The sequence below is a fragment of the Phanerochaete carnosa genome (genome assembly GCF_000300595.1).
Source record: "Phanerochaete carnosa HHB-10118-sp unplaced genomic scaffold PHACAscaffold_3, whole genome shotgun sequence".
Classification (NCBI taxonomy): Eukaryota; Fungi; Basidiomycota; class Agaricomycetes; order Polyporales; family Phanerochaetaceae; genus Phanerochaete; species Phanerochaete carnosa.
The window spans coordinates 2,382,074-2,406,390 of record NW_006767630.1 but is presented as its reverse complement, the minus strand read 5'-3'; the positions used below and the strand labels follow the sequence as shown (position 1 = coordinate 2,406,390).

Genomic DNA, 24,317 nt, shown 5'->3' with positions numbered 1-24,317 from the left:
TACGCGTCCCACCAACCACCGAGTAGACTGGCCACGAGTCTACGTAAATGGCTGAGGAAGAAGATGTCGGATTGTACAACCTCATGCGCAGGTCAGACTCTAGTACAGCGACACGGAGGAAACGCAACCCTCGACGCCCTTCCATCGTTGCCGTCATGCATGACGAAGAGAAGACACCAATCAAATCACCTTCTAACCCGAGTCTAGCTCTGCCGTCTCCGAAAGTTAGCACACGAAAGCTTTCGCGGTCGAACACGCTGCCGAAGCTGTCGCGTGCAGAGTCCACGGGAGGCCCGATGGCAGATGATCTTGAGCATCTGTCGATGCAATCCTCGAAGGTTCAGCAACTCCGGGGGGAGCGGGATGTCCGTTGTCGGTCAGCGAAGGTGAGCGCTGGGCAAAGGCACACCTAATGTTGTACTGGCCCAAGCGGTATTCAGTCGCTTTGTCTGTGGCCGACGCACACGCGTGGAGGCAGGCGAACGCGTGCAGCGGATTGGAGGCGCCGTACATGCACGTCCGCATGTTGCTTTGACGCTTCGTGACCAGAGGAAATGCCGCCACGAAGCAGAAAGGGCTGCAGAGATCGAAGACTGAGAGAGCTCAGAGTGTCAGTCAACGCCGTCGTTCTTTGAGCACTGTGGGAAGGTTGGATCGCCCCCTTCAGGTGTAGCAATAGACTGCGCGAAACGGATGGAAAGGCTGTAATTCAGACTAAGGTGTGACCAACGGCTGACCACGTCTTGAAGGGATGATGACACTTTGGTTAGACTGTCAAGCGAGCGAAGTGCATTGACGACGATGGCAGATCACTCAAATCATCCAACGAGAATCGGTTCGTCTGGCAATCTCGAGCACCTATGACAACGACAGCAATGACTTGTGATACAACAGGTGTAAAAGCACGAACATGTACAGCACAAAAAATACAATGACTCCGAGATTCCTGTGGTATAATATATGATCACCCCCCGCGAGCACCGCAGACCGAACAGTGCGAATCATCATACCTTCTTGACTTTCAACTCAAAATACCCATCCTTGCCCTTCGTCACGCCCTCGAGACCAACCCTCTCCATTAAAAAGTCCACCCTTCGTATACCCTTATTCCGCTCCTCCTGGTTATTTCCACACCGGCGCGCCCACGCAATCGCAATATCCTCACGTGCCTCCTGGTCCATCTCGTTGTTGTAGTAGTCTTCGTGCGAGATCGGCGTCATCATGGCCTGCCAGATGGCCATGAACATCTCGTACAGCGTCACTCCGACAGGATTCTGCGTTCGCGCCTCGACGTACCACGGGAAGTATGGGCTGTAGAATACCATGACGGGCAGTGGCGGTTCGCACGCGTAGCGCATCAGGTCCCATTCGCATACTTCGCGCGGTAGCTCGAGGAACCGCACGCGCTCAGGTGACTCTCGCAGGTCGAGGAACATGGTTGTGCGTGAGGATGAGTAGCGGATGTAGGGATTTAGGGCGACCTTTGATGAACTTAGTGAACCTGTAGAGTTGGGGCAGGGGTCAGCAACACAGCTCACGGCCCTATGCTAATTGTAGCGCACCTCGCCGTGTCGCGGACCTTGGTCTAGGTGATAGGTGGAGGAGAGATCCTATTGCGGCGCCGATGCGCGGTGAGCGTGACATCGAGAAGTCAGAGCGCCATTCTCGTGGCGGCCGCTTGTCGTTCTCGCTCACGGAGCTCGTCCACGAACGCGAGCGGGTCAGATCGCTGCTTCGAGATGACGGGCTGCTCGAGTCCGTCGAGAATGGGGACCTAGGCCGCGAGGATGATCGTCTCGATAGGCTCCGCGAGGGTGACGACATCATTGCTGCGACTCTGCTGGGGAAGCTGTCCTTGGGGTCCTCCCAGTTTCCTGCAGCCGGCTGGACATGTACCCAGTCGTCGTTGCCCTGAGCGACTGTCCCGGTCGGGATCGGCACCTGGGTGACGGCGGGAGACGCCCCGGTCCAGCCTGTAGGCGGCATCTGCTGTGTCATTGGAAACATGGGCGTGAGCACCCCGGCGCTCGGTGCTGCCCAAGGAGTGCCGAACCCGCCCCACTCTGGATGCGCTGGCGCAGGGAACTGGCCCGCGCCGAACATCGGCGTGCCGTGAACTGGCCAACCTGCATTGTAGTTTGGGTGTCGCGCGGCGTAGGGGTCTACCAACGGCGGCGGCTCGTCAGACATTTGCGGGTGGGGCTAGCGGTCGGCGAAAGCGAAATGATGACGAGGGTATCAGGCAAGAGATAGCGATTTTAAAGGAGTGCTTTAAATGAGGGGAGGCCTCGAGGCGACGTGCTGGTCAAAGCCTTGAGGCAAGATGGGAGAAAAGGCAGTAAGTCCGAGCTGCCGTATATAGCGTCCCAGGGCGATTGCCGCTCAAAGTTGACATTACTTTTCGTCCACGACGCGCTCCGCGACCAACCTGATAGCCCACGACCACCTTAGCAGCCTGGAGAGACTCTTGCCAGATTCTGAGCAGCTGCAAGAGCCGGAAGACGCGCCGAGCTGCGGAAATGTGCATGAGAAGACCTGGAGGCAAAACGACAGTATGTATTGTAGGCTGTGTGCGGTTGCATGCGAAGCCTCCGTCCGTGGGATATAGCTGAGACCTTGTGGCCCAGTTAAAGACAGAATGTCGGCCAAGCGACGTCAAGCAGAGGTTGTAGTAGGAATCCAGGCTGTACGCGTAGTCTGAGCACAAGAGTCGGAATACTTCGCACTTTCCACGGATTTTCGTCTGTCACACTCGGTAACATTCGTTATAGATGTTACGTCACGCAGTGTGACGCCACGCGTGACGTATCTGCTTGGCGAGGCCTTCGCAACTTTATTCCAGACAACCACCACGCCTGCTCAGGCATCCCCCTGTAACAACATCTAATCGCACATGGTTCTCTTTGGTAATTGGTTTCGTAAGGTACACTCGCGGACACCTCCCGCTTTTCATCCAATTGCTTATATTCGTGCCCACCACAGAGCCAGCGGGAAGACTATGAACAGGTGCTAGCCTTGCTGGCACTCGACATCCAGAAACGACAAGAACGTCTCTCGGAGATCCGTCTACGAGAGCGTCGCTCAACGCTCCTTTTCTCCATCTATGCTCTTTCCTCATGGGTTGCCTACTTGAGCCTGTGGTACACCGACCTCGTTCCGACGCTTAGTAGTCATGCGCGCTACTCCAAATTTGAGAAGTCGGTGGAGGCAATACCCGTGTTTGCAGGCCCTATTGTGTATGTGTCGTACTGATGATGCTTGGGCATATACTGAGCTTTGTTGAATACCGTAGAATCTTATTCATTCGCCGCATCGCTCAGATATGGTACACAAAGATAGGAGACAAGGAAGGTTCGTGGCGTACAGCATGTTTGGCGTCGACTTGACTTACGTCATCCTAGAGAAACATCTCGTTGCTCTCCGCAAGCAGCAGAAGGAGAAGATTGCAGAGATCAAGAAGAAGACCAACTATGACACCACTCGGAACTTGATCGAGCGCTATGACGATGCTCTCGACTCTCCTTTACGTCGAAGGGTTCCTGTCGGTGGCCAGCCGGTTACTCCTCAAGGCAAGATGCCGGCACCTCAGCCACAAAGGCTCGCACCAACGCCAGCTCAAGTACCACCTTCTCTCCAGCAGCAGCTTTCTCGTATGTTTTCAGCTTATTGTTCCCATGGTCAACCTCTTAATTCTTCTTGTAGCAATGGCTCAGCAGCCCATGCCTCCACCACGCAAGCACTGGTATGATAAGGTTGCGGACGCAATCTTGGGGGACGACGACACTATCACTGCTGCCTCCTCCCGGTATGCCCTAATATGCCAGAAGTGTTTCGCCCATAATGGTCTCGTCAAGGAGAGTGCTTGGGAAGAAACCCGTGCGTGTTACGTCTTTCTACTCTCTTCTTACTCCCGCAGCTGTGACACACGGAGCTCTGACTCATTCATCGGCTCGTTAGAGTACACTTGCCCGAAGTGCGGCTACTTCAATCCAGCGGCCAAAGCCCTTCGGCAGGCACGCACCGGCGGACGCCCATCAGTATCTCCACCGCGGCAACCTCAGTTCGGTCAGCCACTTGCCCCACCCCTTGAGCACCCTTCGAGCATTGAGGATGGGCCGAACCTGGATCCCGAGGAGAAGGAGGGGAGTGAGGAAGAGCACACGGATGTCGCCGCTACGTCATCTTGAGAGTCTTACCCTTTTCCGGCTGATTCGTTCGTATTTATGCATGCGCTTGGGGCATTGTACAGCATTAATATCCTACTTACTCGTATTTTGCCAACTTGCAAGAGCCATTGCTGTCCCTTACTCTCGGCATCTCTCCGGGAGCTCACGGCGAGAGCTCATGCAGCTCCAACGCTAAGAACCACCGACCTATCAGGTACGCAAGTTGCATTGCCTCCATTGTCTTCCGACAGCAACGATCGTGCACCCACACTGGCCCACATACTGTGTCTCTTGCCAGGGGAATTTCACATCTATTGTCCTCGACATCTTGCACCTCCTAGGCCCTTTTAGGTTGTATCTCGATGCTATGATCGACGCGATCGGGTGCGTGACGAGTACTTGGACAAAAGCCTCCGCACGATCCCAAGCACGACTTTGTAGCACTTGTCCCTCGCCGCCAGCGCGCGGAAGCGCGTGATCGAGCGATGCCGACGCAGTCCGATCAAGGAAGCTATTTGGCCATATTTGGCCGTGTGGGCAGTGGAGGCTGGGCGATGTCGGCCTGTCCACGAGTGCACAAGCCCGGCTTGTTCCTCGACCGCTACCACCTCCCACCCTCCCCCTCGCGCTCGCCATTTGCTAGATGCTCGTTCTGCAACCTGTACTCTTTGCTAGAACGGCCGTACCCCCTTGTTCTCGATAACTGGGCGCGTTTTCAGGTGACACCTTGGGGATGTCAGCCCCACGCTGCTCGTCCAGAACGCCTGGCGGTGGCCAGAGACAACATGTGTCTTGCTTTGATTTACATCTCCGTCGGTTCCCCTGCTGGCCTCACTCTTCTGTCTCAGAGCAATAGCCCGTCAGCAAACAGAATATGTACTTCCTCTGATGAAGCGACATCAAGTGTTCTCCATCGTTCACATGGCAAGGCTCACAACAGTGCATTTAAACCTTACCATGCTGCTATCTTCTCCGGTTCTGGTGGTGTTACGAAGACTTCCTATACGCACCTCCACTCTTCTCTCGGCCATTTTGCACACGCCGAATAATACAATGACTTCGGTTCTCATACTAACTCAGCGGCTGGAGTACTGCATCAGCAATCTTTGCCGCTCTATACTTTTCAGGGCCATGGTTCCTCTTCGCAGTCGGCACTACAGCGGTTCCAGAGAAGCTACTTTCTGTCGCTGCCGGCATTCAACGTAATCCAGAACGACGCTTGTCTGAACCTTGAAGGGGGCGCCTGAGCACTGAGCAGTCAGTAGTAGTCGAAGCCGCGTCACCAAGCAACAGGGAGTCTTCTGCATTCCCCGTCATCGAAGTCTCGTCTTCTCCGTTGTCGGTGGGTGCCTTGCTCTGCGCTACCGTCAGCTTGGATTTCTCGAGCTTACTGCTCGCTGGAAAGTGCATAGCCTCAAGACGAGCACCGCCGAGCGGCGTTATGCTCAGGAATGTATAGCGACGAGCGTCGCACGCTCATGTATGAACAAAGCAAATGTCGGCTGCAGCGCAGGCGGGGACTAATCCAAAGCAAGGCAGATTCAAGTCTGCAGACCGCCGTGTAATGGGCGGAGCGCCAGGAACCGAGGAGAATACGCGAAAATAAGGACTTCCGTATGCCTATGTCCGAGAGTTGATGTCACTAGCTTGACACTAGCCAAACAGCTACGCAAGGCTAAGCTCTAGTATAGGTCCAAGTTGCTTTATCCTCGAGACGTCGTCGCCTGCGAAACATGCGATGTCACGTTAGGCAGGTGACACGCCGTCGACAGCAGCACTATCTTTACTGTCCAAATGCGGCAAGTTTCCCTTGTTTTTATTTCCACGGACCCACCTTAACGGGCGGCATACGGTCACAGGGCATGTCAGCAAGTCGCCAGCGGCGGATCACAATGTACACATCAGATGGGCCTAGAGACGATGCTGCCCGGTGCAACGCCTTTATCACTCGTGGCATAATTGACCCTTGCTAGATTGCAGTATATCGCTGCTGGAACTCGTACGGGACCGCATGTGCATTGTCGGCTACCATCCCATCATTAGCCTGCTAGAAACCTGATGCAGCCACCCCACTAGAAGCATCTTAGGTCAGCTCGGTCATCCTCCAACATGATGGATCCTCGAAACTCAATATTCGATGCTTCAAGGCTGGGTGATGTACAGGTTCTGATTGATTACAGGATACTCTGTGCACATCAATACCAGATGAAACGGTACGTTGTAGTTCGTCATTGCTGGGCGGGGCCGCAAGAGTTGATAGATTGGGAAGTATAGCAGTGCCATCTCTGCTAGTATGATTGCCAGACATCTCGTAATCCTGCATAGTAGCCCCAGGCGTGAAATGACCCTGATAGTGTGTACGTGGTTATATACTCTGTTCTCAGCGTTTCACTTACCCTACCTGTCTGTCTTTTTGTCCAGCCTCAGGCTGTGGAGCGTCACACCCTCCTGCTAACTATTCGACTTCGACTCTGCCATCTATTTTATTCGCAGAAAATGCGCGCCACGCTCGTTTCGCTATTTATTGCATCGTTTATTCTCCCCCTTGGGCTCAGTCAGATACTCAGTGACTCTCAGATTAATACCATTATATCCGGTCTCGACTCTGCTCAGCCTCCGTTGCAGTCGTGGGAGATAGGCACTTTCGCCGAGGCTCTGCTCGAACTTGACACGCCACGCTGGTCGACTTTGACACCAGGCGTCGAACTCTCGTCCTTCTCGTCTCCGCCCCCCGACAGCCTCGACGAAGTGCTCGCGATTGCAAAGTCGGTCGTGCAAGACTGGACGGCGGCGAACAACGTCACGAGCGCGAGCGCGCAAGACGTCACCGCGCGCCGCTGCTCACGAACGCTGCCGCGGGTGACCCGTCGAGCACCGGCTTCGCGGTCGTCCTCGCAAACCTGACCGGCCAGGGCCAGGCGGACGGGCTGTTCTATGCAGACGCGGCGGACTCGCAGATCCGCTGGCTCTTCAACAACGTCTCGCGGACGGCGCGATCTCGCACCGGCCCGACCAGCTGCAGCTCTGGTCCGACTTTGTGTACATGGTCCCGCCGTTCCTCGCCTATTATGGCGTCGCGACGGGCAACTACAGCATCGCGTACGAGGCGTACAACCAAATTAAGCAATACCGGGATTATCTCAGGGACAGCGAGACGGGTTTGTGGAGGCATATGGTTCTTGGATACTCATGCGACGAAGGATACTGGGCTACAGGTAAAGTGATGCACTAACTCATGTAGAACAATGATCTCATCTACATCTGCATAGGAAACGCTTGGGCTGCCGGCGGGATTGTCCGTGTCCTGGCCATCTTCGCGCCTTCGCAGTACAGTTCTCAGCTGTGAACTGAACAGCTAGATCTCGCACAGTGGGCATATGCGATCCAGAGCGCGCTAGGGGACCATCTTGTGAGTGCTGCCCCTGGATCGACGACACAGCTCCTCCTCACACATGTTGTTCAGGACAGCGACTCCGGCCTTGCTGCACAACTACGCCGACGACGCGAGCACTTTTCTCGACGCGGCGTCCTCGGCGCTCTTCGCCGCCTTCGCGTACCGTCTCGACGTGCTCCTACACTCGAACGTGCTCCCCCTCGCGCACTTCACGGATGACATGACGCTCATGCCCGTCGTGAACGGACACAACTTCCCCGTCGAGCTCCTGCTCCCGCCGAACGCGACGAACATCGCCGCGGGCGGCGGCATCGCGACGAGCTACGAGGCGCAGGGGTTCGTGATCAACCTGCATGCTGCATATCGCGACTGGGCAGCTGCGTCGAACACGAAGAGGAGGAGGGTGCTGAGGTGGATGCGGCCGTAGCTTGGCCGTCGGGGCGGAGTAGCATTGTCGCGGTCTCTCATGAGGTCTCTGGTTTAAGACGGAGACGTGGATAAATCTGAGCCTGAGAGATGCAGGAATCATTTCGCTACCTGACTGCTTTTTCCACGTTAATTATACACAATCTATCGTTCTCATTCAGCCCATTGTACGCTGTGCGACTGTAGAACCATCTTTCTCGGGCCTCCGAGTCGGCTGATACTATAAGCCGTCTGGCGTCTCCGGCAGGCGTCTATGAGGGGAGCGTAGCGCGCTGACCGCCGTCCGGAAGTTGGCCATGTCCCAATTAGATGTGCCCTGAGCTTGAACAACCATCACTTGAGAGCATACAGTGAATTTTTTTCTTTGTTGGCGAAAAGATCACGCAAGATCTAGCATGACTGGCCTTGACCCACGCCACGCTAAGTGCATCACGATGTAGGGGCCCATCACAATCTAAGTGATCGGGGCGAGGGCACTATAGCTACTTTAGCGGAATCTGATTGCTAGTCTCGAACGGCCAGACAGCACCGCGCCACACTACCGGTGCGTCTTTGTATAACCCTCGAAATTGGGGACAACGGGCCATTATCGATCATCCTTTCTCCTTGTATCGCGTGGACTATTCTCCCTGGTCTGCTGTTGTTTTCGCGGTGTATAGACCGCATCAAATGATGTACCGCAGGAAACACGCAATTGCGAACCTGTTCGAGGCCCAGCGAGGGCAACAAGGCTGTCCGCGCACCTATTCGCCTCCGGTTACAACATCGATCGACCCCCCACCTCGGATGCGCCCCGGCACCTCGGATCTAGAATACTCCAGGCTCAGACAGCCTTCTCAGACATTTTGACTGCGAGTCTGGGCACTTGGTGGGCGGCGCGGCGGGGACGTCACGCATTGCATGGTGGGACGAGGGCGAGACCGCGACTGTCGGATGCGCCGCGACGAAGGCGGTCGCAACTATGATCGTCGGTGCGGACTTTGTGGCGTCGGAAATGAGGGTCGAGATCGCAGGCCGACGCCGCCGAGCATACATGTCGAAACTTTGGTGCGAACCTTCCTGGCGCGTGCTAGCGCGCCCGCCCACTTCTTGGTCGACCGTAATTCGTCCTAGTTTATCTTGGTGTGGGATCACTAGGCCGTACCTGTCGCCGTCGAATTTGTCACGGCTCGTCGTAGGTCCCCTTTGCTATGAAATAACAAGGCTCGTTCGTGAACCACGGGGTATGACAACTGATTCATTGGACAAAGAAGCAGTATCCATGACATCTCCCGGGATCCTCGCTTGCACGCGGCCTGTCGCACCAGCTGCACGGCTCGTCCTCCGTCTCTGCATTCTGCGCGACCTGCCCTGGCCGCTAGCAGCACCTGCCCCCTCACCGCACACCGTCCCCGCCGGGTCGCGCGACCCCATCGCGCCCGGGTGCCGCCACTTACACTTTCGACCACGCTAACGCGAACACTAAGGAGGTCGAGGTCGCCCACAGACTAGCGGGCGGCCTGGCACCGCCAGCGCGGGCTAATGCGCAAAAGGCGAGTGTTGTGCGCTATTGACGTTTTTCTGCTCGCGCAGGCTGCGCCACCGACCGATGTCGCGTCGACGGGTGAGGGCTAGGTCAGGGGCAGCCGCCGGGCCACCGTGGCTGCACTCCCGGGGGTGCACATGTCAGGGTTCGACAGGGCCTCGCCTGGGGACGTCATCGCGCCCGTGCGACAGGGCGGAACGTCGCTGGCGGGCAGCACATCATGTCAGGTGCAGCTTTTAGAGCGTGGTGTGAGTCGTACGTGCCGAGGGTGCTAAAGCCTCATATCGGCGAGGCTAGGCTCGCGTCGGTGCGGCTGTTAGGCCGCCACAATGTGTCTTCTCCCCGACGTGCGGTCTCGACCGCGCTGCGCCCCGGAAATGAACGCGTCGATGCGTGGCAAGGCGGTGCGTCAAGTCAGCCGCAGTACGCCCAAGCTTCGCCACGCGCTCTATCGGCAGACGGGCTGCCCAGAAGCCCCGGGACTGCTGGCAGGCGGAGGGTGGTGCGCGCATGTAGGGGCATTTTTCGCAGGAGCCGAGAAGCGAGGAGAGAGTGGCGGTGGGGGCTTCTCTCTCTCTCGGGAGAACGTCGGAGCGGCCGTTCGTTGATCCGTTCCGCAACGTCTGGCCGGCATCCGTGTGGGGTCGCAGCCCCGCCGTCCCGCGCCAAGGTTCGCGGGGACAGAATGAACCGTCGACTGATCGCAAGGCTGTGTGCCCACCGAAAGCTTGCCAGCCCTTACTCCGCTGGCCCCCCGAAAAACTGCGGGGCCAGCTGCGCGACATTGGGCAGGTGATGGTCGTCGAGCTGTGGCATCGACCGTCATCGTCGCGAGGAGACACCCTGGTGTACGGTGAACTAGATGGACAACGACTGCTTCATCGAGAGCGCGAGAACCGAGAAAAAAATGGAAGTCCAAATCTCCACCCCTGCAGCGCCAGAAGACCGACGAGGGGTAACTTGACTGTGTATGGGAACAACCTGCTTTCTGCTGGAGCCTGGCTGATAACACAGGCCCGCGCCATGTGGGCTGAAGCTTCGGGCCGCTTTTCGTGCTCCGCTGCGAGGCGGGCTGGCGGCTCGCATGCATGTCCGTACGCACCGGTAGCAGCGAGACATTAGGAGACATTGTCCCATAGACGGAGAACAAGCGTTAGCGCGACATGTCAGAGAATGTGGAGAGATCGCGTCAGCGCGCGGTGGGATCTCCTGCACGGGAGCATCTTTGTGTTATCGGTGAGATTGTAGATCCCTGCGATCGAATACAAGGCCTTCCCCTTGCTGCCCCGTTACCAAGGACATATCGGACGCACAGCGTGAGCGAAAGACGGAGGCTATGTGCAGCGTAGTGCCTGCATCTCTTCTCTCTCTCTGCGTCGCAGCCAGCGTGAAAAGATTTAGCCGCAGCCCCTGGCCGTTGGGCATCCCATCATTAATATCGGCGATCAAGATCTACACCGTAGATCAGATCTGATGCGCCGTTCCTCTGATCTCCGCCCTCACATGACTACAGGCGCCGGGGGCGAGATGTCGAGCGGGCGGAATGCTGGCGACACGCTGCCGTTGGGGAGACGGATGGGGACAGACATCAGGGAGGATAGGTCGTCATCGTCGCTGCATATTCCGGGTGGGATGATGGGAGCTTGTCCACCAAGGGGAATCCTTGTGGGCCGAGTCTGCTGCGTGTAGGAGAATGTATTGCGCGCGGGGTTAGCCGGCGGGCGGAGTTGTTACGTGCCCGCTTGGTCAATGTCTGTCGCGCTCGCTCTGCGTCTGCACGAGGCCCGCTGTGCACGCCGGACGACGAGCGAGCAGATGGTGCGATGTGCGGGGACGGAACGCAGGACGTAATAGGCGGCCTGGCTCGCGCGGGGGAATATTCGCGCGTAGAGATGATTGGGCGAGGAGGACCCGGTGGTCTGGGCGCGGGCTGCCGGATCGGCGATGTGTGCAGAGACAGGAAACTGATGGGACATGCGCTCGCCCTAGACCGCGGGTATATTGGGGGGTCCTGCCATTTCCGGCAGGATTGGTTGCAGCCAGTTTCCCACAGGCATTTCGCGGTCGTATATAGTTTGTATGTAATCAACCCGCCATGTCCTCTTCTGCGACACCCTCACCTTCTTCCCCTATCATTCTTGCTCTCTCCCAGCAAGTCTCTCCAGCCTCCTGCAGATCCCCAAGCCATGCCGCCTCAACGCACGCGCGCCTCCAAGCAGCCGTCCTCGCCCAAAGGTATGTCCGCCCTCCCCTCGCCGACGCGCCACGGACGCACATACTCACCGGCCACACAAAATGTGTCCCCCTCACAGGCAAACGCAGGAGCGCAGCCTCGGAAGAGCAAGACATCGGCACCTTCGCGTTCGCGCCCACCCTCACCCCCGGCACCTTCTTCGACCCGCCTGCGCCAGAAGACCCCACCGCGCCCGCAGAGTCCCTCCTCTTCCCAGACCTCGACCGCGAAGAGAGCCCGGCCCCGACGCGTTCTGGCCGCGGGGGACACGCGAAAAAGAAGCCCGAGGACCACGTCCCGCGCCCGCCCAACTCCTTCATCCTCTTCCGCTCCGCCTTCATCCGCAACCAGCACGTCTCCGCGACCGTCGAGACCAACCACAGCACGCTCTCGGCCATCATCGGGTGCACGTGGAAGGGCCTTCCGAAGAACGAGAAGGCGTTCTGGCACCGCAAGGCGAAGGAGGCCCTCGAGGAGCACAAGCGCAAATTTCCCGGCTACACCTTCCGCCCGCTGCACAACAAGGGCAAGAGCGTGGGCAAGCGCAAGGTGCGCGAGGTCGGCCCCAAGGACCTCATCCGCTGCCAGAAGATCGCCGATCTGCTCAATCAGGGCTACAAGGGCCCCGCCCTCGAAGACGCCATTGCAGAGTTTGACCGCAATCACGTACCGGAAATCGTCACCCGCTTCGAGGCCCCCATCACAGCGGGCAGTTTCAGGCGGTCCTCCTCTGCCCCACTTCCCGAGAATGCCAGCTCACCTTCCTTATCCGACGAGGCCTCCGAGAAGAAGGCGCGCGCCACCAGCAGCCAGCCGGAAATGTCTGCGAAGGGCAAGTCCAGGGAGACGCCCGCGAAGGAGGAAGCCAGGGAATCGCTGTTCGAGTTCGATGCGTCAGAGTCAGAAGACTCGTATTGCACCACCACACCGTCCTCTCCTTACCCTACGACGCCAATCACTGACGCAAACCCATCATTTGTGAGTGCATCGTGTGCCACCCTTGATGGCGTGACACTCACCAGTTGCCCGCAGGACTTTTCGTCGTTCTCTTTCGAAACGACAACCCCACCGCCGCAGATGCAGCACTGCAACCCGCTCTCTGTTTCACTGTCCCCGCTCCAGACCCACTTCGACGCCCCGTACATGTTCTCCCCCGAGCCTTCCCCGCTTGTCAGTGCATCCCCGCACTCGCACAACGTCTTCGGCCCCCTGCAGATCCCGTTCCAGCAGGCGCCGCAGTCGTACTACGACCAGTGGTCGCCACTGTCCAGCATGCCCACCACACCCAGCGACGTCGCTCCGAACATGTACGTCCCCGCACCGGCACCGTCCCCGACAAGCTTCGAGTCGCACTTCAGCTACTTCGCCCCGGCCGCGCATGCCCCCGTCTACGGCCAGTCGGTGTACCAGCAGCTTCCCCTCGAGCACATCCAGCAAGAGTACGCCGCCATGCGCGCCAAGCCGAGCTTCCCGTGCTACGGCGGCCAGGGCCTCGCGCCGTTCGAGGCCGGCCACGGGCTAGCACCGTCATACCCGCCGCCTGTCCCCACGTACGCAATGTGAAGTTGCCGACGTCACGGGTACTCGCGCGGCGTAACGCCTCTTTGCCTCATGTCCCCCCTCTAGCCTCGCTCCCCCTCGCACCTGGCCGGGCCCACAGCGCGAGACGTAAACTCACCTGGATAGCTCAAAGCTTGTTTGTATCACCGTATGTATTACTATCGCCGGCGAGCGGTCTTGTTATCTTACCTGCACACACACCATATCTGTTGTATTAATATTCCCCCGCCCGTCTGGCCGGTCGCACAGATGGGCGGCCACGGACGATTTAGCACACATTTACTCACCACTTTTTTTTGATTACCCGTTATTTTGTTTTGGCAACTGAGCCTTCCTTCTTGTTTATTTACCATATACCTCTTGTACATCGCTCGTCGCACGAGAAGGCGTCTATCTCTTGCGTGCGCGCCCACGCGCAGAATAAAGAAGGTCGGATTAAACTTCACGGAAACGAGAGCTCGGACGCGCGCAACTTGACAAGCTTCCTTCTGTTTCGCTCTTTTTTCGAGGTCCGCTAGTCGCCCGGACGATGCTGGATGCCGTGGGCCGGCCAGAAGAGGAATGCGCGGCGTGCCAGCCCCCACGCCCTTCCACACGTGCGCAGGACACGTGTGGAGTGGATTAGCAGACCTATCACCGAGTCTGGTGGGGTGCGTGCTGCTGGTGCGGTCAGCAGGGGGGCCTCATCGATGGGGACACGACGACGCGACAGAGCAGGGCTCACACTCACCCATTTCCGCACTGCGCACGCGTCCACACGTCTTCATGATCCCCAAACATTGCGCATGCAACGGTATCTCCGAGGCCGGACGACGGGGATGTACAAGAAACGTGCAGGGCTGCAGCTCATCCTTTCGGCGTCGGGCGCGCACGCACATCATCATGCATCAGGGCATCAGGGAGAATCAGTTGACACAGGGACAAGGGCGGCCAGAAGGGTGGGTGTGTGTGCCGCAGAGGCCTCCCTCCGCGTCTCGGCGGTGCGTTACGAGAGGCGGCGTGTGCGGCCGCAGAACGTCCAGAAGCGCAGGGGGACACCAGATGGTTGCGTGGGTGTGGAGGGTTCAGCGGCGTGGAATGCTGATTCGAATGTCCTGCCATCGCGGGCACAAGGGCTGGCGGTTGCCGTGCCGCCGGAGTGCCGGGTGGGACGACGTCAGAGGCCGTGGGGAGCTCTTGCTGGACCCGGGAAGAACCAGTCGAGAGAACGGTGCGCCAAGTAGCGGGGCCGGTGGTTCTCTACGCTGGCGGAAGGCGGGATGGCGCAACAGGCATCAGAGATAGCGGGGGCATTTGATCGAATAAGGAAGGCATGTAGGAACGTCGACGAGAGGATGTATTGTACAGTACAGCCTGATATTTGGATAAATGGCCTCGTTTTGGGGGCGTTCACGTTATCGGACTACATCGATGGAAATTGAGACGATTTTGACGACCAAGGAGTAGCAACCATGATCTTTCTGTTGAGCGAACATTTCGTAGGCATCGTTGCAGAGCGACCAGCTCACCTGTAGGTCAGTTTTGGTATGGGCTCCAACGAACAACAGCGCCCAGCTGGTGTCTGCATACCAGAACACATGTTTTGTTCTCGACGCCACGCCGAAGCCAACCGCCGAAAATAAGACTGCGCAGATCGTTACTAATCGCTATAGACGGACGCCCGCCAATCTTGAATCCATCGAATATGTAGGAGGAGCTGCAGGAGAGCGTCGACCTCGAAAGCACGAAGAGAGTGCAGAATCGAGGACCGGGAATGCGGCCATAATGAGCGTGCAGAGGGTATTTATGCCTCCCGCCATGAGGCTGGACAGCGCCTCGCCTGAAACCGCGAGGTGGACGTATGTCCAATAGACGACAGACATAGGGTCTGCGATGTCTCCTTTGGGTAAAAGGACGTCGCAACGAGGTAGATGTGGCTGACCCCTGAGCGCTGTTCGGAGTCGGGATGCGGCAGTGGCGCAGCTCCTGGGTCGTCCGTCGTTCGCTGCCCTCTGCTTCGTCTTCAGAGGTCAATGCCAGACATCGAGCAATCTGGGGGGATTTTTCAAGAGGCACCCCAGCCTATTGCACCTTTATACGCGGTCAAAACATGGGGTGTGCGCATCAGTTGCCACGCACTGAGCCGACCTCTGTGCCCGCTACATCAGATGCCCTTGTATCCCTGTATGGCAATTGCAGTGGTGGCAGCCAACGAGGGGTCGAAATCGCCTAGCGATACAGTGATGCGTTGGCGAACGACTCAGCTTGTGATTATTTGGCGTACGTTGAGTGGCCGCTACTAAGGGCAGAACAGCGACCTCGGGGTGATCCCCGCAAGCCCGTGAGAGTCGACCGTTCGCTGTTGAATGATGAAGAGCTAAGACATAACGGCACGCACTGCATGCCACGTAAAACTTTCCTGTGTTCGTGAGAGTCGGTCTGGGCACTCATCCTCCATGATGAGCACGTCGATGGGGCGGCCTTGGGCTTGAAGTAATAATATTGTACAGCCCTCTGTGAACAGGAGCATTGGTTGTGTCAATCATTGTCTCATATCTTTGGACTCTCCGCGTAGTTAGCTTGAGTCTTGCGACCCCCCAGTAAGCCTCAGACCACCCTGTGCGGTGCGCAAAATCTCACCAGGTACGTCGCAATCTCGTCCATCCGCTAGGGGCTCGTACTTCTGACTCAAAAGTGTGTAGACTCGCCTTGTACTGCCCCTTGTGGCCACGTTGGAAGCGGAACGGTGAGAAAATGCCCGTGGGAAGCGTCTCACCCTTCGCTTTTACTGGTCAGTCCCTGTGCTTCTTGGACATTGCATCACGGCGCACGTCTTCTTTACGCTGCTTCTGCGTGAGGAAGCGCGATCACCTCCCTGATCCGGTTGCTGTCGTGCAGTTATAAGGACCCATCCCGACGCTGCTCCAGTCGCTCTCGCGTGCCCCTCTTATTGTACCCAACTATTCCCCTGCTGTCGGTACTCACTTGTCAGCGTCGGCCCCTGCCTCGGCGTAGGTCTGCTTTATCACCTCGGCGACGCTGGCGACAACTTGGACTCTGATAGCAATTATTGATTTTGACGAATTCTGTCTGTTCGTCCCGTTAGCCGTGCACAAATTGACTGTGGCTATGAGACTTATGTGTACGTCACATTTTATGTGCTGCAGAGCCCGTTGACTTGTTGCGCGACACTGGTCCTCGTCCTGTTCGACCCAGGAACTTCCGATCGCATTGGTTAACCAGAAGGCCAGCCGGCTTTTACATGATCATTTCTACATTTTGTTGGCCGCTGAGTCCATGGACATAGCGCAGGATTTTCTGTTCTGCGTTTGCCCGTGGTGGTTTTTTTGTTGGCCCTGATTCCTGGGCGCATCAACACGAGCGCATCACCGGAAGGCGCATCAATACCCGCTTTCGGCAAATGGATGGATGCGGCGCGAACTGTGCTTGCCACCCGTACCACTTCCTTCCTTCCTGGCAACCGCCAACGCTTTGCAAGCTGACCACGTCTCTCGAGCACATCTTCATCTTTGGGGCTCGTATACCGAACAATCGGCTCGGTGCTGTTGTCGGTATCAGCCAGGGCGACGGACATGAAGAGCGGTAATCATCGCACACCTATATTTCCATCGTACTATCGTCCATTCCAGCGCTTGGTGGTTGTTGGTCCTCCCTCGCTTGCAGCTCCCGCTCGTTGACAATCTCACCAGAGGTTGAGTGACTAGGCTTGATGCTACCTTTGAACAACGCCCAGATCTCTTGCGCACCCTCGAGCGCCAGGTTTTTGGCCTCCATAAACTCGGCATCGTCGATAACTCCAGAAGTTGCCGTATAGTTGGTCCAGAGCAGGGAAGTATGGGGCGTATCTTGATCGTCGTCTGGTGATGGCGGAAGGGTGGATGCAAACATGAAGACGAAGCAACCTCCGCCTTCCAGGGACGCAAGCTCAGCTTCTGACGGGTCGAGGACCAAGACATAGGATCCAGAGTCGTTGAGGTCTGGTATGCGTCCAACAGAGGCAGCGCAGACGACGCCCTTTATGGGCACCGAGCCCGCATTAATGAGCGAGGCGCTGCAAGCGTTGACCAGACTCGCGACGAGACTCGCGTTCCACCCTCGCCCAGTGCTTCCCAGACCGCTACCTGAGTCACTTCCGCATAAAGCCTGTCCAACAATCTGGACAAGAGTTCGTGGATGGTGCGAGAGGAGGAGGGACGGGCTGAGCACCGCTTTGAGCGTCGCGGCGAGTGCTCTCGAGTCCGTACCAGGCACGGAAGCGAGAGGTCGAATGTGAATTTCGAGTGTCGCTTGTGAGGGCAATTCGAGGTTTGGCCGGATTTCGATAGGTCCCGACAGAGATGCCAAAGCCTGTGTTTGACCTACGAATTGTTGAGCAAGTCTTTTCAGCGTTCGGATTAGCGGCAAAGCGGACTCGAATAGCCTGGTACCCACCGAAACCAAACTTAGCCGAGCCATCTACCCTGTCCAGTCCCTCATACTTTATCGTTACTGGCCGGAGCTCGTCGTTATCGCGGCCGTCGTGTCTCGTTTGTCGGGCAGCCATCGTGGAGCAAGTGAAGCACTAATTCGTCACGCTCGCGCTGCTGCCTCAGTGACAGGGTTGTGATGGTACGTGACAAGACTGTGACAAGAATTCCGACATAAATGTCCGAGATATTACGGTACATGATATTATGTTAGAAAGTAGACTGAAGGGTATCAGAAAAAAAATGAAAGGTATCCTTGCCAGCAATTACATGGATATTACGGCTTTGAACTTGAACCCATGCCGGCAGCCATCCCGACCGCCATCGAGTCAGCCATCTGGGCCCCGAGACCCTGGGTAGGGACGAAGACTGTCCTCGACCCAAAGGCTCTCACCCGCGAGACTTCCATTCTACGGAACTCCATCTCCCGAGCGAACTGGTCTCGGACGTTTGCATCGGCCTCAGCCTTGACTCTGACCGCCTCGGCCTCTGCTTCCGCGGCAAACTTTGTGACCTTTGCCTGTGCCTCAGCCTCGATCTGAAGCTTCTGCGCTTGCGCCTTGGCGGCAGCAACAACGCTGTACGCTTCGGCGTCTGCTTGTGTCTGCGAAGGCATAGGTCAATCTTCTGAAGACGAGAGGTCCTGTTGTCGTGTTACTCACATTGCGAGCTTCTGCTTTCACGCGTGCAACAGCAAGGGAGCCCTCTTCTTGCTTGATCTTATTGCTGTTCTCCCTGTCAACATTCTGAAATGCAAGTCAGACACGCGAGTCTGAATTTGAGCGTAGATAGATACTTACTGCAGCCTCTACTTGGGCCTGAAGTGCCCTCGTGGTCAGCTTGTCCATCGTGGCCGCGATGTCACCCTTGAATTGACGGTCGATGACAGCTACGCGAAAGCCATGCCCCATTAGCACGAACTCAGTCAAGGATCCACAGGAGTCAACGCACCCAGATCCTTGAGGACGATGCCATATTCTAGAGCCGCGAGATGTAGGTCATCCATGGCACGCGTACGGAGGGCGTCGAGGAAGACCGATGAAGGGTCGGTGTCATCATCCATATTGGGGCCCAGTGAGCGCTGCTTAACCATAGAGCTGTAATCCACTGTGCTAGCCCTTAGGACAGTGTTAGATTAAGCATGTCAATCTACGCACGATGGGCGACAATCTGTGTCAAGATAGACTGCGTCTTGTCTCGTAAGGCATCATATGGAGTGTGGTATCCATGCGTTGCAAGCTAAAGCAGCTGTCAAAAATCCGTCTTTACCTATGAACATATGAGATCCCACCTTAAGAGGTTCCATAAGCTGCCACTTGAAGTAGATCGTCAAGCTAACAGGGACTTGATCGCGCGTGAAGCTGTCATGTATCGTTAGAAGAGCTGAAAGAAGCTGAAATGCGACACGTACATGTCCTTGGTAGGCATTTCCTTCTGGTTCTCTCCGAGAGTGTACATGCCGCGCAGCGTGATATTCGGATTCGTGATGTAATGCTGTCCGGCTGGGAGGAGCTCAAGGTCGTCGCCCTTCTGCAGAATAGCACAGTTGTTCGCTGGAATATTCAGGCTACAGAGCCGAATAGTCAGCATGTCTAGCAGAACATGAACCTACGTCGCGCACGTACAATAGAGCCACAACGTATTCCTTGCGCTTGCCGCCAGCGAGAGCACTGGGCATCGTGACCTCTTCCTTCCATCCCAGAACCACACCCGTCGAATTATCTGTTACTTGATGGGACAGGTGCGTCTGGTCGATGATGGCTAACACGTCGTAGGACCCCTCGACTGCATAAGCGACGAAGCCCGAGTTCTTAATTACGAAAATCTGATTCTGAGGATCGGACACCACCGCCGCCTGGTTCTGCGAAACCTGGACGACAGTGAGACCTTGGAACGAGATGACAGTGTCTGACACTACAACGAAACATCAGGCTCGTTTGCATGGAAACAGGGAAGTACACTTACGTCCATGTGTGCCGCACCACTCTCTTGCCCACCAATTCCGCAGTGGGAATCCAGGGTATCGTCCGGCACGGGTGAGAAGTTTGGGCAGGCCACCGTGGTTGATTAGCCCAAGCTGACCAGGGGTGATCTCCTTGCCAATCCACGAGACTGGATGCTTGTGAGACAATATATGGGTGCCTTGAGCCTGGTGACCGACAGTCAGCGGGGCCGCAAATCAGGACGAGTTCGCGTTCTTACCTCCTGCAGCTCCTTGTCGAGCTTGTTTAGTGCGACGATCAGGCCATCTTTGCCAATCTTGACGAAGAAATGCCTGTTCGTGTCAAAGTAGTCTGCACCACCGACGAACATTTTGGAACCAGGGTGGCTCGTTGACCGGTGGTTCAGCGCAGCAGTGGACAGCTGCGGCGTTTTCTTCAAGAAGTCAGCATCCCCAATAGCAGAGGATGGGCCGCCCACGACAGTAGTGTTGTCCGTGACGCTGAGAGTGTCCATATGATGACCTTAGCTGGTGAGTGCGAAAGAATAGTGCTGGAGGCGAGGCATACCACGACCGTATTTAAGGAACTCGCACATCTGCACAGCCAGGAAATGGTGGGAAACATCAATACAAAGGGCGCAATCGAGGCTACCGTGGTCGAGGCGGAACTTGTTGTCGTGGCTTCACGGGAAGCCTGTTGACCCGTTGTATAAGCGCTTGTTTTCCAGGGCTGTGCAACTGATCGTTCTCTGGAATGGGGTGTGCATCGCACGCTGCTGACTCCTGTGAACATGTCCGTGCGTCCGTCGTGAAGAGCGAAACGTATGCCAACCGCGACTTGGCAGTCATTGCCACGCAGACCTGCCGGCCCTTAGCGCCCCCATATCTGACTCGACTCCATTATGGCTCACAGCCACAAGGCACGCTTATCACAGAAATGTCGTTACAGAAGACATACGTCCTTTATTTGCGGTGTCAACTATGACCCTGAGCCCAAAATGCGAAAGGCGAACGGTGAGGCCATGCCGGCGCATTGCATTGCTGGGGACACGCCAGTTAGTGTACATGTTTCAAGTCCTTGATCCGTTATCGCCCTAGTGTCTGTGGAGTCAGTACACAGCAGATATCAATGTAAGCACACAAGGAGCCTACCATTCTGCAAGGCTTTCAGACCTCTCCAGGAAGCGCAGAAACCGCTCTCATGTGCTGGTCCCAGAGCTTATCCTCTTGCCACCCAATCTGCTTCTCCTTCGTTAACGCCAAAATCTGTTTAACCGTATGCTTCGCACCGCCGTGCTCCTCCAGAGCGTCGACCTCGCGCGCGATGACATTGAGCCATGCACGTGCAACGGCAGCCTGGTCGTCCTCAAGGATAGGTAATCGGAGCGTCCACAGATAGCGGTCCGTACTGTGGGTAACGTATCCTGTACGTACCGATCGGTAAGCGTCCGGCTATACAGAGTAGTGTCCAGTACTGACCTTTAGGCCGGACCTGCTCCGGAGTCCACGCAATCTCGTAGCGCAGCACGGGGAACCCTGCGTTGATGAGGTCTCGTGCAAGGATGCGGACTGGGCAGTGCACTTGTGCCATCGACGAGATCTCGCCAAAAAGCCTCATGAAGTCTTCCGGAGGTGAGCCCTCCGGGACTGTCCGCCACAGCGGCACGACCTTGTTATTGAAGTCCGTTGGGTAGAACCGCTCGAGGTTTGTCTTGACCTCGTCCATGCTGTGAAGCTCGCCGCACGCAATTGCATATAGGTACCACTCTTCCGTAAGGTCACCTACGACGATGCTCCGAACGCCCTTTGCTTTCAGTGCTCGAGCAAACTCGCCGCTGCGCTGCCATTCCATAGGACTCGGTCTTGTCGCAAGCCAGTCCCCGTCCAGGCAGCCGCGGAAGGTGCCGTGCTCCGGTCCTGTCGCATCGGTCTCAATGGCGTGGGTGATAACTGAGGCGGGAACAACTGCAGGGTCGCTGAGTTTGGCGAAAGCATCGGGCGCGGCGGGGTCGATGCCGACAGCACGGCACAGAGCCTGGAACTGGGGTCGTAGGCTAGCGGGATTCTTCGGAGGCAAGCTAGACACTGAAGTTTAGCAACATTCTTCCGACTGACGAAGTAGACTAGCATTATCGCGTTCGACTGCAGCACAGCACTACGAAAGGGCGAGACTTGGCCCTCTGGTAGTCGCGAGATGTGATGAAGCAGCTGGTGTACAGCGTGGGCACCTGCGGACAGCCCGTATAACTGGATATCGCTAGGGTCACCTAGACAGGACGATGAGCAAGCTGCAGTGCATGTGTACATGAGATTACCAACCGCCGAAGGAAGAGATGTTCTCTTTTATCCATCGCACCGCAAGCCACTGGTCCTTGAAACCATAATTGCCCGTAATTCTGGGCTCATCACATGCAAGAAACCCAAAGGCCGACAGCCTGTAACCGATGTTAACCCAGACCTCTGAACGCTCAGCAGCAACGTATTGCGCTTGCGCTTTCAGCCCATGAGGGGAGCCGAATTGGAGAAATCTATACGCAGAATAATATCAGTGAAGATAATAGATTATATGCAGTTTAATATCCATACCCGCCATGGATATAGACTTTTACAGGGAAGTTCTGTTGCGAGGGAAAAGAAGGCGGCGCGACGATATTGACAAACAAGCTGTAAGGCGGTTATTTTCACCTGCTGAAAGACAAGCCAAAGTAGGCATACGGGTTCTCAGAGGGCTTTCCTAGACCGACTACATCTTCGTAGAGCGTGCCTGTCCATCCCATGAGCAAGGGGCCGAGGGAAGATCGCGTGGCCCGCTTACCTGCGGACTGTCCGTCATTATTAGGCTGGGCACAATCTACATGCACGGCGCGTTACGATTGCATCGCGCGCTGAGCCGCGCTTTACTCACAAGAAGCCTCGTAGATATAGTCCTTGTCTTCATAACGGTAGTCTGCAGGAAGAGATTGTGGATCCTGGAACCTGCGTGGGGGCAGCGCGTAGGGAACCTCTGCGGTACTATCAATGGCCTTGTACAGAGCGTGCCACGCCACTTACATACCCAGGAATGTAGCTGCACCATTCGCTGCTCGTCCGCCTCGCACGGGCCCAAAGCGCGTCTCAACAGTCACCGGGGTGCTGCTCTTGATGAGTTCCTCTTGCAAATGTACGAGCGCCATCCTCGCAGACCGTCAGAGGTGGTGGACGGAGAGAGAGTAAAGCATTCTCAGGACTCCCCCGGCTTCGCTTATAGCAATCCATAGTATCTCAGCTGCATACGACTTTGAGAACCGATGGTGTCACGCGGTCCGGCTCCGATCCCGCACGGCGCTCCGAGAGGGGTCAACGACCGCCGGAGCTCCTGTCGGCGTTATATTGTCGACCGCCATCCCCGCCACGCATAATGCCCCGTCGGCATTCACTCGCGGGTTTTTACACTACGCGCTGAGGCCTGCATGCAAGAGGCTTGGAGTTCTGTCATCCGAAGACCCATTGCGGCGAGGATGAGGGTTCTTTCAGCGCGTACAGTCGAATGGGCACGTTCCTTGCCTAGCCTGCTCTGCTACTTATCGGCACCGTGCGTTCTTTCGAATGCCGGGAAGATCACTCTCGCAGGGGGTCTCTCGCCGCCGCTGTGTTGACGACACATGGATTGGCCTGTGCGATGATGGTCTGATGCAAGCATGGGCAGAGGCTTAGTTTATTCACCATCAGCCACAGGCTACCCTCGCAAGGGTGTAGAGGATGCCTTGTCAGGTGGTTATCTCACCGAGCGACCGGTGAGGGTCGTGGCACTGGCCAAAGGCGTTGGTGGCTTCCAGCCCACTGGTTACCTTGGCTTTGTGAGGATTTGGTTATCCTTGCAGCACAATGTTGCGAGTGTCAATTACTCTGCCCCGGAAACACTGCTGTGGATGCCATCCACAGTAGCCGAAGTCTTTCGTCGTCAGCATGGCTCGGTGTACGAGGGTGGTAGACGGGTGCGGCTTGGGACCGTTTTTGGCTGAAATGAATCAAGCTGTGGTCTCCGGACCCGGTTTGTAGCCTTGTATCTTCTGTCGAAGATGCAGAATTTTTGGATTGTTGTTCACTCCTTCGAGGAGAAATGTGTTGTCATAACGTTGAATACGAGTACATCGTCTCGTTAAATCAAGTGCTAAAGCAATGGACACTGGAATTTCGATGTCCGACTCACTGGCCAAATAGTGTTTAACTATTTGCTTGTCGGAGCCTGGAGCGGAGGATCATAGAGAGAGGCTCATAAGCTGGGACGCGTCTCAGTTCCTAAACTCTACCCCCGCCACGCACGACGCCCTGACGGCGCTCACTTGCGGATGTCCACGCCACTGGCTGAGTCGTAAACCCTCCGCCATCCGAAGACCCGTCACGGCGAGGATGAGGGCCCCTATCGGCCCGCCCAGTCAAGCAGGTGTTTCTACCCCATCCCCATCTGCTACATATCGGCGTTGTGTGTTCTTCGAACGCCAGGGAAACCACTCTCGCAGGGGGTCTCTTGTCGCCGCCGCGCCGGTGGCACACGAACGACTTGCGCTGCCTGATAACTATAGTACTGGGCTACGGGCAGAGTCTCATGCAGCTTATATCGATGGG

General features: G+C 56.6%; 8 protein-coding genes across 8 annotated transcripts; 4 read left to right on the top strand and 4 right to left on the bottom strand.

The window, feature by feature from the left end:
- Positions 1-858: 858 nt before the first annotated feature.
- On the bottom strand, positions 859-2,298 carry PHACADRAFT_252295 (uncharacterized protein). Its single transcript, XM_007393445.1, has 2 exons — positions 1,563-2,298; positions 859-1,501 (listed from the first exon to the last, which is right to left on the bottom strand). The coding sequence occupies exons 1-2, from the start codon at positions 2,188-2,190 to the stop codon at positions 1,005-1,007; spliced, it is 1,125 nt and encodes a 374-aa protein (XP_007393507.1). The 5' UTR covers positions 2,191-2,298; the 3' UTR covers positions 859-1,004.
- Positions 2,299-2,893: 595 nt separating this feature from the next.
- PHACADRAFT_26705 (uncharacterized protein) lies at positions 2,894-4,187 on the top strand (the record flags this gene model as incomplete). The annotated part of the gene is made up of 5 exons (XM_007392664.1): positions 2,894-2,923; positions 2,983-3,236; positions 3,293-3,351; positions 3,402-3,650; positions 3,703-4,187. The coding sequence occupies 5 exons, from the start codon at positions 2,894-2,896 to the stop codon at positions 4,185-4,187; spliced, it is 1,077 nt and encodes a 358-aa protein (XP_007392726.1).
- A 574-nt stretch (positions 4,188-4,761) lies between these two features.
- On the top strand, positions 4,762-5,523 carry PHACADRAFT_252293 (uncharacterized protein). The gene has a single exon (XM_007393444.1). The coding sequence runs from the start codon at positions 4,952-4,954 to the stop codon at positions 5,213-5,215; it is 264 nt and encodes an 87-aa protein (XP_007393506.1). The 5' UTR covers positions 4,762-4,951; the 3' UTR covers positions 5,216-5,523.
- A 1,139-nt stretch (positions 5,524-6,662) lies between these two features.
- PHACADRAFT_159260 (uncharacterized protein) lies at positions 6,663-7,987 on the top strand (the record flags this gene model as incomplete). Its single annotated transcript, XM_007393443.1, has 6 exons — positions 6,663-6,931; positions 6,988-7,144; positions 7,183-7,381; positions 7,436-7,498; positions 7,526-7,579; positions 7,635-7,987. 6 exons carry the CDS (start codon positions 6,663-6,665, stop codon positions 7,985-7,987), a joined length of 1,095 nt encoding a protein of 364 aa, XP_007393505.1.
- A 3,621-nt stretch (positions 7,988-11,608) lies between these two features.
- PHACADRAFT_252287 (uncharacterized protein) lies at positions 11,609-14,316 on the top strand. Its single transcript, XM_007393442.1, has 4 exons — positions 11,609-11,746; positions 11,824-12,722; positions 12,777-13,961; positions 14,035-14,316. Exons 1-3 carry the CDS (start codon positions 11,698-11,700, stop codon positions 13,305-13,307), a joined length of 1,479 nt encoding a protein of 492 aa, XP_007393504.1. The 5' UTR covers positions 11,609-11,697; the 3' UTR covers positions 13,308-13,961; positions 14,035-14,316.
- Positions 14,317-16,901: 2,585 nt separating this feature from the next.
- Positions 16,902-17,847, bottom strand: PHACADRAFT_88763 (uncharacterized protein; the record flags this gene model as incomplete). The annotated part of the gene is made up of 2 exons (XM_007393441.1): positions 16,902-17,662; positions 17,736-17,847. The coding sequence occupies 2 exons, from the start codon at positions 17,845-17,847 to the stop codon at positions 16,902-16,904; spliced, it is 873 nt and encodes a 290-aa protein (XP_007393503.1).
- Positions 17,848-17,901: 54 nt separating this feature from the next.
- On the bottom strand, positions 17,902-20,252 carry PHACADRAFT_252284 (uncharacterized protein). The gene is made up of 10 exons (XM_007393440.1): positions 19,973-20,252; positions 19,736-19,919; positions 19,396-19,684; positions 19,182-19,337; positions 19,062-19,131; positions 18,928-19,009; positions 18,722-18,877; positions 18,571-18,659; positions 18,433-18,516; positions 17,902-18,374 (listed from the first exon to the last, which is right to left on the bottom strand). The coding sequence occupies exons 1-10, from the start codon at positions 20,225-20,227 to the stop codon at positions 18,048-18,050; spliced, it is 1,692 nt and encodes a 563-aa protein (XP_007393502.1). The 5' UTR covers positions 20,228-20,252; the 3' UTR covers positions 17,902-18,047.
- A 468-nt stretch (positions 20,253-20,720) lies between these two features.
- PHACADRAFT_252281 (uncharacterized protein) lies at positions 20,721-22,902 on the bottom strand. Its single transcript, XM_007393439.1, has 10 exons — positions 22,768-22,902; positions 22,618-22,716; positions 22,528-22,563; positions 22,428-22,476; positions 22,299-22,376; positions 22,032-22,240; positions 21,841-21,979; positions 21,192-21,790; positions 20,865-21,136; positions 20,721-20,806 (listed from the first exon to the last, which is right to left on the bottom strand). Exons 1-9 carry the CDS (start codon positions 22,883-22,885, stop codon positions 20,880-20,882), a joined length of 1,584 nt encoding a protein of 527 aa, XP_007393501.1. The 5' UTR covers positions 22,886-22,902; the 3' UTR covers positions 20,721-20,806; positions 20,865-20,879.
- Positions 22,903-24,317: the final 1,415 nt, after the last annotated feature.

Bases quoted from the DNA above. Each gene is read 5' to 3' on its own strand.
- PHACADRAFT_252281 (XM_007393439.1), bottom strand. From the start codon at position 22,885: ATGGCGCTCGTACATTTGCAAGAGGAACTCATCAAGAGCAGCACCCCG. The intron at 22,477-22,527 runs GTAAGCGGGCCA...TGGGATGGACAG, and splicing joins TAATGACGGACAGTCCGCAG to GCACGCTCTACGAAGATGTA. The intron at 22,377-22,427 runs GTATGCCTACTT...ACCGCCTTACAG, and splicing joins GGAAAGCCCTCTGAGAACCC to CTTGTTTGTCAATATCGTCG.
- PHACADRAFT_252287 (XM_007393442.1), top strand. From the start codon at position 11,698: ATGCCGCCTCAACGCACGCGCGCCTCCAAGCAGCCGTCCTCGCCCAAA. The intron at 11,747-11,823 runs GTATGTCCGCCC...TCCCCCTCACAG, and splicing joins GCAGCCGTCCTCGCCCAAAG to GCAAACGCAGGAGCGCAGCC. The intron at 12,723-12,776 runs GTGAGTGCATCG...AGTTGCCCGCAG, and splicing joins CTGACGCAAACCCATCATTT to GACTTTTCGTCGTTCTCTTT.
- PHACADRAFT_252295 (XM_007393445.1), bottom strand. From the start codon at position 2,190: ATGTCTGACGAGCCGCCGCCGTTGGTAGACCCCTACGCCGCGCGACAC. The intron at 1,502-1,562 runs GTGCGCTACAAT...CCAACTCTACAG, and splicing joins AAGGTCCGCGACACGGCGAG to GTTCACTAAGTTCATCAAAG.
- PHACADRAFT_252284 (XM_007393440.1), bottom strand. From the start codon at position 20,227: ATGGACACTCTCAGCGTCACGGACAACACTACTGTCGTGGGCGGCCCA. The intron at 19,010-19,061 runs GTGGGATCTCAT...CAGCTGCTTTAG, and splicing joins AGCTTATGGAACCTCTTAAG to CTTGCAACGCATGGATACCA. The intron at 18,660-18,721 runs GTGCGTTGACTC...GCTTTCGCGTAG, and splicing joins CATCGTCCTCAAGGATCTGG to CTGTCATCGACCGTCAATTC.
- PHACADRAFT_252293 (XM_007393444.1), top strand. From the start codon at position 4,952: ATGTGTCTTGCTTTGATTTACATCTCCGTCGGTTCCCCTGCTGGCCTC.